Below are 15,623 nucleotides of genomic sequence, written 5' to 3' on the forward strand. Positions count from 1 at the left end.
TTTTGTATATAATAATCTTTAAGGTGTGTTTTTCCATTGGTGACAGATTCCTCACTTTGAGACTCAAAGTTTCAGTGCAGTTAATTATTTTGAACATCTGAGGTTTATCCTTAGAATTTTCTTTTGGGGGCTTGTCACCATTCTTCTAGTTGGAGCATGTCTTTTGGGTCCTTTTAAATTGTTGAGCTAATCATGGGACTGCTCTCCCTGAAAGGGCAGGCTGTTTCAAAGTGTCTAGTGTCATTCATGGAGAATGCAAAACGGATTTCCCACATGGACAATGTCGCTCATGGGAGCTGCGCCTTAGCTCACCAAAGGCTGCTCTCCAGGAAGCCAGAGTATGGTCGACCAAAGTATAGCATAAAGTGTTCTAGCACAGAACCGAATGCTCCCCATGACAGGCAGAGGAACCTGCTAATTCACAAGCTGACCCTGAGATGATGGCCACCATCTCTGCAGCCCCAGCAGAAATGAGTACAGATTCACCCAGTCACAAACCCACCTACGATGCATGAGGCACTGCCTGTGTCCAGAAGGAAACCAGCATCAGTTTGTGACATAAAGAAAGTGATGAGAATGTTGGGAGGGCCACTAAAGTTTCATGGCAGTCCTTTCTACTGAGACAAGCAGAGAAGACTTCTTGGATGAAGAGGCGTTTGAGCTGCTTCAGTGAAGAGGGTAAGATTTCAAGAACAGGTAGTAAAGATAGGAGCTGATTTTCAGTCCCCACCAGATGGGGGCTTTATGGTCTGAGATGCAGAAAAGGAGCAGGTCAGTGTGAGTGAACCTCCAGTGAGGGGTGAGGGATGAACAGAGGAGAGCTGAAAATGAACAGTCTTTGTGGATGCTGAAGCCAGAAGGTCCCATAAAGAAGAGAGAGCCGCCTCCTACTCCACCCTGGGAGATTAGCTTGGTGAAACTTTAAGTATGAAGGTACAGATGGGCGTTGTGGGGCACTTCTGTAATCCCAGCAGCTCAGGAGGCTGAGGCTGGAGGATTGCAAGTTCAAAGCCAGCCTCAGCAACTTAGTGAGGCCCTGAACAAGTCAGAGAGACCCTGTATGAAAAAATAAAAAGGGAACCAGGTGCAGTGGTGCACGCCTATAATTCCAGCAACTCGGGAGGCTGAGACAGGAGGATCGGAAATTCAAAGTCAGCCTCAGTAACTGTGAGGTGCTAAGCAACTCAGTGAGACCCTGTCTCTAAATAAAATACAAAATAGGGCTAGGGATATGGCTCAGTGGGTTAAGCACCCCTGGGGTTCAATTCCTGATACCAAAAAAAAAAAGTATGAAGAAACAGAGTGAGAAGGGGAAAATCCCTAGTGGCAGAAACAGGCCAGAGAAGGACTTGGGGTCCTGTCTGTGTGAAGATGGTGTCAAGTGACATGGCTGTCTTTCCAGGGTCAAGCTTCTGAAATACCTTCCATAAAGTAAGCTAGAAGGTTTTGGAAAGTGCAATTAAATTTATACCAACTTCACAGGCCAAAACATTTAGTAAAGAAACATCAAGGGGGTGGGATTATGGCTCAGCAGTAGAGCACTCACCTAGCACAGGCGGGACCTGGGTTCGATCCTCAGCACCACATAAAAGTAAAGGCATTGTGTTGTGTCCATCTACACCTAAAAAATAAATATTAAAAAAAAAAACATCAATTCATTTTCTTTGGGAACAAAAAGATGCTTTATCCTTTTTCAAACTGTGATATATTGCAGGGTTAAGCTTATATTGATTGAATAACATGGCCCAGGTGGTTATATATGTGCAAAAACTTAAAATCAATGGGCTGGGGCTGTAGCTCAGTGGTGGAGCACTTGCCTCACACATATATCGGCACTGGATTCTATCCTCAGCACCATAAAAATAAATTAAGGTATTGTGTTATATACAACTAAAAAAAAATCAAGTTGTACACGTAAAATGTATCTGACATGTTCAAATTTATTTCTGGAGTTAGTTATGTATGGTCAAGGGAAGGAATATGGCTTAGTTTTCAGGCACATCTTTCTAGAAAATGGACAAGTGAAAATTACAAAAAGATGCCTGTGTTTTCATTTCACTAGACATTGACAACAATAATCTCACTCTACATTTGCTCAGAGCCTTATAATTATTAACAAGTTGGGACCATAAACTGGAGTATCCAGTACCCACACTTGCTTGCTCCTTAACCTCTGAGCCATAGGTTTTCCTGTTACAGTGGGTTTAAGGACAGGATGCATATGTTATAGATGCATTTGCTCTCATATTTGTCCATTGTTATTCCCCAAGAATGTGAACAAGAGCTTGTGTCTGTTTTATCCACTGTTGTATCCACAAGGCCTATACAGTACCAGGTACTTGGAAGCACTTAGTAAACCTTGGATAAATGAACAGACAGTTCTGATGTGTAACTGGGGAAGAAGGGAGACGTTTCATGATACCAGAGGAGAAAGGGTCAAGTCCACAAGAAAAAGAGAGACAATGAAGAGAACGGTGTGCATTCCTGTAGCTAGTAGGGAGAGGACCAGAAATGAGTGATATCATTGCCTATAGAAAGGACTGTGAACTTGTGCATACTCAGACTGGTGCTGTGTCTGATACGTGGTCAACTCTGAATACACGTTTGTTCCAGGAGCACTCTATACCACTGGGCTATAGCCCCAGCCCTTTTTATTTTTGTTCTGTAACAGAGTGTTGCTAAGTTGCCCAGGTTGGCTTCAAACTTGGGAGTCTCTTGCTCAGCCTCCTGAGTTGCTGGGATTAGAGGCTACTACTCCCTGGTGCTTCACTGTTTTTTTTATCTTTATTTTATTTTTATGTGGTGCTGACAATTGAACCCAGTGCCTCACGCATGGTAGGTGAGCACTTTACCTCTGAACCACAACTCCAGCCCGATTATTTTTAATTCTTTACACTAACCATTGACAATGAGCTGGAGATATAGCTCAATGGTGGAATGCTTGCCCAGCACCCATGAGGCCCTGGTTTAATCCTCAACACTGGGGGAAAAAAAAAAAGCTTTAAAAGAATGTTCAAGGGCTGGGGATGTGGCTCAAGTGGTAGCGCGCTAGCCTGGCATGTGTGCGGCCCGGGTTCGATCCTCAGCACCACATAAAAACAAAGATGTTGTGTCTGCCGATAACTATAAAATAAATATTAAAATTCTCTCTCTCTTAAAAAAAAAAAAAGAATGTTCAATGTGTAGGGTGTAAGAAGTAATAACAATCCATCATCTAACTGAACATGGTATCTCTTATCCCTATTTTTTTTAAATTTCATCACATATTTCCCTTCTACACAACATTATTTTCAAGGGGATTTTTTTCAGATTTTTTAATTTTATGCAAGTTGAATCTTGAATATATACATGTATACATATATATATATATATACAATTCATGTATGTATACATATGACCTGTTGACTTGCTTTTGTTGGTTCATTTAAGTCTTTAAGTCATGTTGCTTTGTCTAGCTATTCATCATTTTTGCTACTCAAAAGTATTTCATTGTATGAATATACTGCAATGTATTTCTTTTTCTTTTTTCTTTTTTTCTTTCTTTTAAGATATACATGAACACGGGGTTGTGGCTCAGTGGTAGAGCATTTGCCTCGAAGGTGTGAGGCACTGAGTTCAATCCTCAGAACCATATAAAAGAAATAAATGAACAAATTAAAGTTATTTGTAAAAAGATATACATGGCAATAGAAGAGTTTTGTGGTTGTGGTTGTGGTTGTTGTTGTTGTTAGTACCAGGGATTGAACTCAGGGGCACTGAACCCCTAAGCCACATCCCCAGCCCTATTTTGTATTTTATTTAGACATGGACTCACTGAGTCGCTTAGTGCTTAGTGTTGAAGGGCGTCTAGGTTGGTTCCATAGTTTAGCTGTTGTGAACTGAGCCACTATAAACATTGATGTGGCTGTGTTACTATAGTATGCTGATTTTAAGTCCTTTGGGTATGGACTGAGGAGTGGGATAGCTGATGGTGGTTTCATTCCATGTTTTCTGAGGACTCTCCATATTTGCAATGTATTTCTACACTCACTTTTCATGAACTGTTATTTCATTTGCCTCCCTTCCCAAGTTAGTGATTACAAGCAAGGTTGCTATGATCATCTTTGTGCACATCTCCTGAAGCATGTGTGGAAGAGATTCTCTGGGGTTCAGACCTAGCAATGGAATTGCCGAGCCAGAGTGAGTGCACACCTTCACCTTTGTAAGGCTTCTGTTCTCTACCACTGCGTAACAATGCCTCCCCAAACTGGTGCTTAACAGAGGCTCTTAATGGGATGACGGAAGTGTTACAAAGTTCTGGTAATGGTTGCACAACATTTCAAATGTACTAAAAATCACTCAAACTAATTTTATGGTATATAAATGATGGCATAATTATACCATAAAATTAAAAAAAAAAAAAAAACTAAGCTTCAGGGCTGGGGATTTAGCTCAGTTGGTAGAGTGCTTGCCTCACATGCACAGGCTCTGTGTTCAATCCCCAGCAGCATTAAAAAATAAATGAATAAAAATAACAACAAAAAAAACTAAGCTTAAAACAATAATGTGGAAGGAGGAAAAACACTCTAAACAGTAATGGTCATTTATTTTTCTCAAGGATCTGCTATTTGGGCAGAGACTAGCAGGGATGGTTCATCTGATCCCAGAAGTATCAGCTGCTGAGATTCAACTAAACTGGAGGATCCAACTTCCAGTGGCAGCTCTTGGGTTCTAACCAGCAAAGAGACACCCCCTGGGACACATGGGCTTCCTGACAGCATGGAGGCTGGGCTCCAAGAACAAGGTGCAGGCTTCTTCTTGGAAGTCCCAGAATGTCACTTCTGCTGCATTCTATTGGCCAAACTAAGGCCAGCCCCAGTTCAAGAAGAGTCGTCAACCTCTCAAAGGGAAGAAGAGCAGAACATGTGACCATGTATCACACAAGGTAATCCCAGTTGATTGCCACATGGCAGCACCAATGGCACTTGCACCCACAGAATATGCTCTTTAACCACACCAGTGCTTCAGGTGGGAATTAAAAAATACCTTGTAGCTTTAATTTGTATTTCCCTAATTTCTAAGAAATTGGACATTTTTTCAAGTGATTATTGGTTGTTCCCATTTCCCCTTCTGTGAAGTGCTTTGCTCAAGTTTTTTACCCATTGTATTATAGGGTACTCTGTCTCATTTGTAGAAAGTCTTTGTATATTCTCCATACTAGTCCTTTGTCAATTATGTAAATGCAAATACATGTACAGTTCTAGGCTGGCTTCATGCTTTCTTTATGATAGCTTTGGATGCACAGATGGGGGACTATTTCAAGACACTTTCTATTCCTTAAGTCAATTAAAGTCATTCTACCTTTTTTTTTTTTTTTTCCCCCGAGATGTGATCTCAATACAATGCTCAGGCTGGTCACGAACTCCTGGGCTCAAGCAGACCTCCCATCTCTGTCTCCCAAATGGCTAAGGCTATAGGCATGTGATATCACACCAAGATAAAGCTATTCTATCTTATTTATCACTTCATAATATAATAATTTACAATAAAGCTGGGCGCTCTGGCGCACACTTGTAATCCCAGCAGCTCGGGAGGCTGAGGCACCAGGATCACGAGTTCAAAGCCAGCGTCAGCAAAAAGTGGGGTGCTAAGCAATTCATTGAGACCCTGTCTCCAAATAAAATACAAAATAGGGCTCAGTGATCAAGTGCCCCTGAGTTCAATTCCTAGTACAAAAAAATCAATATAATAATGTGCAATCTTGTCACATTATTATATTGAGGAGGAGGGTTCTACACAATGATATCCATGCTAGCTAGACTATCAGACCTCATTGTGGAAAAGGCAAGGACTGTGGCACAAATTGGATTCAAGGTGAATAGAGAGGGAGACTGAAACTCAGGCTTCATCAAGGAGAGGAGTCAGAGGAGCCTGACTAAAGAGTTGACCAAAGACAGCCTTTGTCAGAGCCCTTCTAGCAAATTATGGAACACAAATCAGAGGTCATAGAAACACCCAGCTTCTAACCAGTTGGTCAGAAATACAGAGGTCCTGGGCTGGGGTTGTAGCTCAGCAGTAGAGCACTCACCTTGCATGTGTGAGACCCTGGGTTTGATCCTCAGCACCACATAAAAATAAAGATATTGTGCCCATGTATAGCTAAAAAAATATATATATTTTAAAAAGAAAAAAAAAGAAATACAAGGTCCATATTTTCCATTGTCATCTGAATTGGAGGCAGTTGTGTGGGACCGAGCCCTCCACTTTTGGGATCTGACACCAACTCCACCTTGATAGCATCAGATTTTTGTTTTCAGATGGGGTCTTGCTTGCCTCAATAGCACCTGTCTGGTCACAGAGGGCAGAAAATAAGGGATAATCTTTCAACCTTGTCATTTGAGGACACAAGAAATTCTTTAGTTTCAGATCACAAATAAACCATTCACCTAAGCATCTAATGTTCCAGCACACATGGGGCACTCTGTATCCAGGATGCAATGGCAAAGTTATGATGGCCATCACTACAAAATGGAATCTCTTCCTAATTTTGTGTACGTGAATTTCAGGGGGGAAAAAGCAGTTGAGAGCTCTTGTAATAAATAAATCCCTAACTACAAAGCCTGAACTCAAAATAGCCTCTTGATTACCTACCCATATGCATCAGATCCTTCATTAGTAATCATGAGTAAGTGGGCAAATTAAATGAGTACCAAAAATTTTCCTTCAAAAAATTGAGAAGAAAAAAAAAAAATGAGAAGCAGCTCATAGTGGCACATGCCTATAACCCCAGTACTTGGGAGGCTGAGTGTTATTTTGGATGTGAGGTGTCTCCCAAAGGTTCATGTGTGAGACAATGCAAGAATGCTTAGAGATGTAATGATTTGGTTGTGAGAACCTTATAACTCAATCAGTGAGTCAATCCCCTGACAGGGATTAACTGCGTGGTAACTGAAGGCAGTAGGATGTGGTTGGGGGAGGTGGGGCATTCATGAAGGCATGCCTTTGGGGTATACATTTTATATCTGGGCAGTGGAGTCTCTTCCTCTCTGCTTCCTGATCACCTTGTGAGCCACCTCTCTCAGCCACACTCTTCCACCATGATGATCTGCCTCACTTTGAGCCCGAAGGAATGGAGCTGGCTGTCTGTGGACTGAGACCTCTGAAACCTTGAGCCCCCAAATAAACTTTTCCTCCTCTAAAATTGTTCTTGTCAGGTCTTTGAGTCACAGCAGCAAAAAAGCTGATTAAAACACTGAGGCAGGAGGATCAAGGATCAAGGATTGCAAGTTCAAGGTCAGCCTCAGCAACTTAATTATGCCCTAAGCAACGTGTCAAGATCTTATTTCAAAATAAAAAGGGCTGGGGATGTGATTCAGTGGTTAAGCACCCCAGGTTCAAATCCCAGTACAAAAAAAAAAAAAAAGATACTGGGAGATTGTCTTGGTCAATTTTCTGTTGCTATAACAAAATATCTGAGACTATGTAATTTACAAAGACTAGAAGTTTATTTGGCTCATAGTTCTAAAACCTGAGAAGTCCCAGAGTATGATGCTTGCTTCTTCTAGAGCTGCCTACATCTAGTTCAGCTGTGATGCTAGAGCAGGGGTCAGTAGAGCGCCATGTGAAGGAGGCCTTACTCTCTCTACTTTATGCCTCACCCTAACTCCAGCTCTGACCTAAGGACTGAAGGGGTGGCTCCATACCCACTGATGAGCTGAAAGTTCCCCTTGAGCAAAAACACAATCACCTACTCCCTGCATCCAGGACTTGCCAATGTAATCCAAATTTCTCTTTCCAGGTCCCCTTCCTTCCAGGAGGGCAGCCCTTTTCTGGGCCTGCGCTGGGTGCCAGAGGAAGGATGGAAGCAGTAAGGGTCCTACCTTCCAGTAGCCTCAGGTGCCCCAGGGACACTGTGACCCCAGAGAATTCTGCTGGTGCACGAAGGGTAGAATCCAGTGAAACAGGGAAGGCACTCAGGACCGAGGGACCAGAGAGACACAGAACAGGGGCATAGAATCCATCTGGTCAAGCTTCCTTCCTTGGAAAGCACGATGGGGCTGGAGCAGGTGAGAATCCTCACCAATCAGAACACCCTTAGAGTTTGGTAAGCAACAGGGAATCAAAGGTGGGCTTTCACCACAGGACAGATGTGCTGTTTAAAAAAAAAAAAGTCCTCACCGCTTCATGGAAAGGAATTGGGAGGAGAGACAAGAAAAAGAAGGTGATCTCCCTCTTCCCTTGGGCTCCCAGGCCAGTCACAGCCACGTGTCCCTCCTTTACTAAAAGGGGATTTCTGTGCATACACAGCCCAAAAGGTGGAGCCAGAAGACAGGTCCAGATTGTTGTGTGAACTCAGACAAGTTAAAGAAAATTAAATATTCTCTGGGCCTGTGTCTTTAAAAAAAAAACATAAGTAAAGGATTTGGACTGGTTATCTTCAAATACATTTTGAGATGGGAAGGTCTTCGCCCAAACTAAGTTGTATCCAGGTGAAATGTGCAAGCTGCACAGGCTGAAGAGGACACTGGACAGGACACCTGGCCACCTGTGATGGCTTTGTTGAGGTCTCCACCACTCTGTTTCCCGGCCTGCAGCCAGGGCCCGTACTCTGACTTGGTGACTCTCTCAGGGATGCGTCTGGATGTTAAGCCAATGCTTGCTGCATTGCTTTAAAAGAGAGGTGCTTTTGAGAAGCATGGTCAACAACTCAGGAGAGCAACTAATTCATTTAAAACACACTCACTTCCATCCTCAGCCTGACCAGCATTGCAGGAGATAATCCAAAGAAAAGGGGGAAAGTTAAGGGAGTGAAGTTCTATGATGTGATGATTTTTATAATAATGAAACATTGGGGACAACCAACAGAGAATTGGGTTTGGATACTGAAGTGCAATACTAGTAAGCCTGGACTCAGTGTGAACTCAGTGTCAGACATCTAAGGGGCAATCATTGGGAAAACTGGGGTAATGTGGAGACGGGGAAGATGCAGAATACAAAACTACCTAAGGGGGCTGGGATGGTGGCTCAGTGGCAGAGCACTTGCCTGGCATGTGTGAGACACTGGGTTGGATTCCCAGCAGTGCATTAAAAAAAAAAAAAAAGTCCATCAAACAACTAAAATAAACAAACAAACAAATAACACTCTAAGGGAGGAGGAGGCTCACAGGCCAGCAGGAGTCAAATGGGCTTCCCCTGCATCTCTTCTCTCTCCTTCCCGTGTCTCTTCTCAGTGCCATGAGAACATAGAAAGTGAGTTGCTTTGTTAGGGAGATTTACAATGGTGATTTTTTTCTGCTTTTGAATCATTGTTTGTGGTTGGGGGCACAGAAGCCAGGCATAAAGAAAGGTAAAGGTTGGGCGTGGTGGTGCATGTCTGTAATCCTAGCAGCTTGGAAGGCTGGGGCAGGAGGATCGCAAGTTCAAAGCCAGCCTCAGCAAAAGCAAGGCACTAAGCAATTAAGTGAGACCTGTCTCTAAATAATATACAATAGGGCTGGGGATGTGGTTCAGTGGTCAAGTGCCCCAAATTCAATCCCCAGTATCCTTCCCACCCCCCCAAAAAAGAGAAGTAGAGGAGACCCTGCATATGGGCAGAGCCCAGCAGCCGGCTCCTAGGGCTGTTCCAGCAGGTCCAACTGGTTCCCAAGGGGGTCTGAATGCCTCTCCATCCCCATCCTCAAGGCCTGGGGGCAGCTATCTGGACTTGTAACTAGCTGTAAGGACAGGGAGACCCACTGTAATGAGCGTTGGGACATTAAGCATTCCTTTCCCACGTGAGGCCTTGTGGTTATGGTTTTCAAAGTCCACTGTAGCTGACACGCTGTGATGACTGAACAAACAGCAAAGGGAACTGAAGGCAAGAGAAGCCAGGCTTTCAACTATTTCTGTTTTACGAGTACCTGGTGACACTGTAAAAGGATATTTAGAAACCCCACAAGTAGGCCAAGGGTAAGAAAAACGCTCCACACCCAAGAGAATCCAGCTGACCAAATTCAGTCTGATACAGAATACACAGCTCTCATCTGGAAATCTAGCAGTTCCAGAAAGCACCGTCCAGGGGAAAAAGACCTGCGCTGTAGATCTGCATAATTATGCAACCTCTTAGAAAGGAGGGAAGAAGCATCCTCGTGTGCTGTGCCTGGGGAAAATAAAGTCGGGCACGGGCAAACTCAAGCTCGCTCAAGAAAATAACAGCTCAGTCCTCGAAGACAACTTTGTTACTGTAGAGAAACTGAGCTTGTGTGCCCTTTCCCACAGGCTAGACTGACCTCGATCAGTTTCTCGGTGCGCACGCAGCATCCGAAGCCCAAACCAGGTTTCCATTATTGATTTCCTCCATCAGCAATAAATCAGCTGCTCAGGTGCACAGCATTGCTCGAAATGAAACACCTTGAAATTAACCAAGCTGAGCTATTGCAAAAAGGTAAAGATCATTCTTGGTTTGTTTTGTCAAGAAAAGCGCGGACTTGGATAGAGCACTTACCTGGGATTCCGGAGGCCCTGGGCTCAAGCCTCAGCCTGGAATAAAACCCAGCATATTGGTGTCCTCTTAAAAGTCAATTAACAACATCAAATGAACTAAATCCCAAATGGTAAAAAGGTTGGAAAACAAACCTACTTTCTCCAACAAATGTAGAAATTGAGGCTCGAAATTAAAAGAAGGGAAGTGAAGTGATATTTGTATTCTGTCACATTCATAGCAGCAATTTTTCTTTTCTTTCTTTCTTTCTTTTTTTTTTTTTTTTTTTTTGGTGGGGGCAAGACACTGAGGATTGAACCCAAAAGTGCTTTTCTGCTAAGCTTTTCCCAGCCCTTTTTATTTTTTATTTTGAGACAGGATCTTGCTAAGTTGCCCACGCTGGCCTCCAACTTGCAATCCTCTGGCCTCAGCCTCCCAGATATCTAGAATCATAGGCATGTACCACCACACCCAGCCATAGCAGCATTTTTCACAACAGCCAAGAGATGGTGTTAGGTGCAGGACAGGCTGAGTAAGCTGTCTGCAGGGCATGCCAAACAAAGTTAGCTGCAGGATGACCTGGCCACTCAAACCTCTGTCTAGTTCTTTATCACCTGTTTGCTTCAAGCCCAAACGCCCAAGCCCCCGCTCATGGCTGAGCACTCAACCTGCCACTCAGGTTAACCCCCTTGTGTGCCAACAAGGCAGCTTGCAGACCCAGAGACCCCATTAGATTTGGGCTATTAAAAACTCCCTCCTGCTGGGCCCCTCTCTCTCTCTTGCTCTCTCTCTCCCTCTCTTGCTCTTGCTCTCTCTTACTTTCTCTCTTGCTCTCTCTGTCTCTCTTGCTCTCTCTCTCTCTCTTTCTCTCTCTCTCTTTTTCTCCTCTGTTGCACTGCTGCAATAAAGATCTCTTGGTCAATCCGAGTGTTGTGGTCACTTTCCTTTCAGGGGGAAGCAACACAACTGTCTCTCAATGGATGAACAGATAAGCAAAATGTGGTACACAAATACAATGGAAGAGTATTCAGCCCTTGAAAGGAAATTCTCACCCATGCTACAAAATGGATGAACCTTTAGGGCATGTGAAACAAGTCGGCCACCATAAGGCAAGTGCCATATGATTCCTCTTAAGTGAGGTACCCTGAGTAGTTAAATTCACAAAGACGGAAAGTAGACCAGAGAGTAGACAGTCAGTGGTTGTTAGGGGCTGAGGGGAGAGGTACAGAACTTCAGTTTGGGAAGATCAAAGAGTTATCGAGATGGACAGTGAGGATCGCTACACAACAACGTGAATTTGCTAATGCCACTGAGATACACACCATAAAATGATTAAGATGGCAAATTTATGTTATATGTATTTTGCTGCGATTTTTTTAAAAACCAGGCTTGTTAAATGATGGGAAAGTTTCTTTGTTTTCTACTTTAAAAAAAATTTTTTTGTAGTTGTAGGTGAACAGAATGCCTTTGTTTATTTTTATGTGGTGCTGAGGATCGAACCCAGGGCTTCACACATGTTAGGCAAGACTCTGCCACTGAGCTACAGCCCCAGCCCCTGTCTTCTACTTTTAATGAGGACATTATATAAGTCACCCTTTTTGCATATTAATTTTTGGTATATAGAGAACACTGGTTACCTAGTGTTGAATATACGTGTGTGTATACACACATATATATATAGTCAACACATATGAGTCAACCTAAATAATTATGAAGAGGTTTTTGTTTTTGTTTTTTTGCCTATTACATTTCTGGGGGTTGAATCCAGGGCCTCATAATTACTGAGGGTGTGCTGTAGCCCTGAGCTACACTTCTAGTCCCCAGTATTCTCTTATTTTTAGTCCTAGGGATTGCACCTTGAGGCACTTTGCCAAAGAGCTACATCCCTCGCCCTTTTTATTTATTTATTTATTTATTTATTTATTTATTTATTTATTTATTTATTGTTTCAACACAGGTTCTCACTAAATCTCTTAGGACCTTGCTAAATTTCCAAGGCTGGCCTGAAACTCGGGATCCTCCTGCCTCAGCCTCTGCAGATGATTGGATTACAGGTGTGCTCACTACACCTGGCTCCAATGTTCTATGGAAATTAATCTTTTTGTTTCTCTCACTCATCCAATAACAACAGTCATTTCAGCTAGTCATGTGGTACACACCAATAATCTCAACTACCTGAGAGGCAGAGGTAGGAGGATCACAAGTTTGAGGCCAGCCTAAGCAACTTAGCGAGACACACTGTCTCAAAATAAAATTAAAGAAAGGACTTCAGATGTAGCTCAAAAAAAAGTTATATTAAACAATTACTATATGCCAATTAATATGCTAAAAAGCTTAGCATACTTATAGATATTTAATCTTAATATATTAATGTCATTATTTTCCCCAATTTTTTGAGAAAAAACTCCAAGGTGGAACTCAAATTCAGATCACACATAATCTGTAACACAAAGTGGCCCTAGAGTTAAGATGCCCTAGAGTTAAGGAGCTGGAAAAGGCACTTGGAGGAGATGGAGTGTGGCTCAGTGGTAGTGTGTGCATGGCATGTGCAAAGCCTTGGGTTTGAGCTGGAATAGCGTGCATGCGCACGATCACAAAGGAACACCATTACCGTTGTTAAACTCGTTGTTAAAATTTTAATCCCACTTTATTCCTTTGTGCATTCTCTTTCTCCACCTACTCACACAGGTTTCTGAACCGTCATACCATTTGAGGGTATGATGCCTACTTCATGCTCCTTTACCCTAAATATACAATTCAGGGCAGCGGTGTCCTCTGTGGTAGAGCATGGCATGGGGTGTTCGAGGCCATAGGTTCAATCCCCAGCACCACAAAAATGTATACGGCCTCTCAAGTTTCCTCATGATCGACAGCTGGCTTCCCCTGGAGCAATGCTCCTAGAAAGAGAGCAGTGGCTCCTGTGATCTAGTCCTGAAGTCATAGTGTCATCTCCCCCATGTCTGGTCATTAGAACTGAGAGTCAGTAGGTCCCAAATTCCAAGGGAGGAGAATAAAGTTCCAACTTTTATTTTAAAGCTCCCACCCTTGAAGGGAGAATATCAAAGTATTTCTTGACTATTTTGTAGCCATCATAAGTACCCACTGATGATTCTTACTTGATTAAATCTTCTGATAACTGCAAAAATCTTGATTTTTCTGATTATCCTATATTAATTTTGAAACAAATCCCAGCATCATATTTCACCTATAATAGTTAAGAATATATATTATTAAAAGATAAATATTTTTTACATGTTTATGTCTTACAATAATATCTTCATATTATCAACTAACAAATCAATATTTAAATTTCCACTAGTTGGAGACTAGGATGTTAGAGCATTTGCTAGGTGTGCACAAGGCCCTGGGTTCATCCCCAGCACCACAAAATAAATAATTTCCACTTGTCTTATAAATGCCATACTTTTATTGAGACAAAGTTTACATGTCCCACAGTCCATTCTTTTAAAGCATATGATTCAGTAGTTGATAGTATATTCAACAAACGTGTAAAACCATCACCACTGTCTCATTCCATCACTCCCGTTAGCACCCATTTCCCATTTCCCACACAGGCCCTGTTTCTTCAGGGTCTTCTGTGCTTCCACATGAATTTTAGGATTTTTGTCCTAGTTGTGTGAAGAATGTCCTTGGTATTTTGATAGGGATTGCATTGAATATGTACACTGCTTTGGACATTTAAACAAAGTAATTCTTCCATTCCATGAACATGGAAAGTCTTTCCATCTTTTTGCATCATCTTCAATTTCTTTTATCAGTGTTGTGTAGTTTCCATTATAGAGGTCTTTTACTTGGTTAAAGTCATTCCTAGATTCATTCTTTCTTTCTTGTTTTCTTTCTTCTTTCTTTTTGCAGCTATTGTGAATGGGATTGCTTTTACAATTTCTTTCCTTCCTTCCCTCTTTCTTTTCTCCCTCCCTTCCTCCCTCCCTCTCTCCCTCCCTCCCTCTCTTCCTTCCTTCCTTCCTTCCTTCCTTCCTTCCTTCCTTCCTTCCTTCCTTCCTTCCTTCCTTCTTTCCTTCCTTCCTTCCTTTAATAATACTGGGGATTGAACTCAGCTTTACCACTGAGCTACATCCTCAGCTCTTTTTATTTTTTATTTTGAGACAGGTATCACTAAGTTGCCAAAGCTGGCCTTGAACTTGGGATCCTCTTATTTCAGCCTCATGAATCACTAGGCTTTTCAGCCATGTGCCGCTGTGCCTAGCTGCTTTCATGATTTCTTTCTCAGCAAATTCATTATTGGTGTATAGAAAAAGATATTGGTTTTATACTGTATGTTGATTTTGTATCCTGCTACTCTATTAAAATCATTTATCACTTCTAATAGTCTTTGGGTGAGGTGTTCAGGTTTTTCTATGTATAGAATCATGTCATCTACAAAAGGAATAATTTGATCTCCTTTCCTAATTGTCTATTATTTGTTTCTTCCTGTTGCCTAATTGTTTGGGCTAGAACTTCTAGTTCTTTACCGAATTAGAGTTGGGAGAGTGGACACCCTTGTCTTGTTCCTGCACTTAGAGGAAATGCCTTCAGTTTTTCCACATTCAGTATGATGTTGTCTTGGTTTGTTATATATAGCCTTTATTATGTTGCGGTATGAACCCTCAATACCTAATTTATTCAGGGATTTTATCATGAAGGGATGTTGAATTTTATCAAATGCCTTTTTCTGCATCTCTTGAGATAATCATATGATTTTTATACTTCATTCTGTTTATGTGATGTATTACATTTATTGATTTGCATATGCCGAACAATTCATGCATCCTTGGAATGATCAAGTATAATCTTTTTAATTGTGCTGTGAAATTTGATTTGCTAGTATTTTGTTGGTGATTATTTCATCTGTTTATCAGAAATATTGGTCTCTAATTTTCCTTTTTGGTGGATCCTTGTCAGGTTTTGGTAACACAATAAATTTAGTGTCAGAAAACATTAGGAAAGGTTTCCTTCCTTTCAATGATATAGAATAGTTTGAGAAACATTGGTGTTAGTTCTTTCAAAGTTTAGTAAAATTCTTCAGTGAGGCCATCCTGTCCTAAGTTTTTCTTTCTTAGGAACTTATTACTTTTTGAATCTTATTAGTTGATATTGGCCCATTTAGTTTTTTATATTCTCTTGATTGAATTTGTCTGTTTCTTAAAGATTTTCCAATTTGTTA

At 41.7% G+C, this 15,623-nt stretch overlaps 1 protein-coding gene across 2 annotated transcripts in view; it reads left to right on the top strand.

The window, feature by feature from the left end:
- Avl9 (AVL9 cell migration associated) overlaps positions 1-15,623 on the top strand; it is a 107,775-nt gene that overhangs the window by 59,478 nt on the left and 32,674 nt on the right. Inside the window, exon 16 of one of the 2 annotated variants that reach the window (XM_026401577.2) lies at positions 4,598-5,306. The exons of the other annotated variant lie outside the window; for it this stretch is intronic. Within the exon in view, the coding sequence (XP_026257362.1) occupies positions 4,598-4,662 (65 nt within the window). The 3' untranslated portion in view covers positions 4,663-5,306. Of the gene's footprint in view, positions 1-4,597; positions 5,307-15,623 lie in introns of those variants that run through there. 2 annotated transcript variants of the gene reach the window in all.

Source organism: Urocitellus parryii, chromosome 3 (genome assembly GCF_045843805.1).
Source record: "Urocitellus parryii isolate mUroPar1 chromosome 3, mUroPar1.hap1, whole genome shotgun sequence".
In the NCBI taxonomy this organism is placed as follows: Eukaryota; Metazoa; Chordata; class Mammalia; order Rodentia; family Sciuridae; genus Urocitellus; species Urocitellus parryii.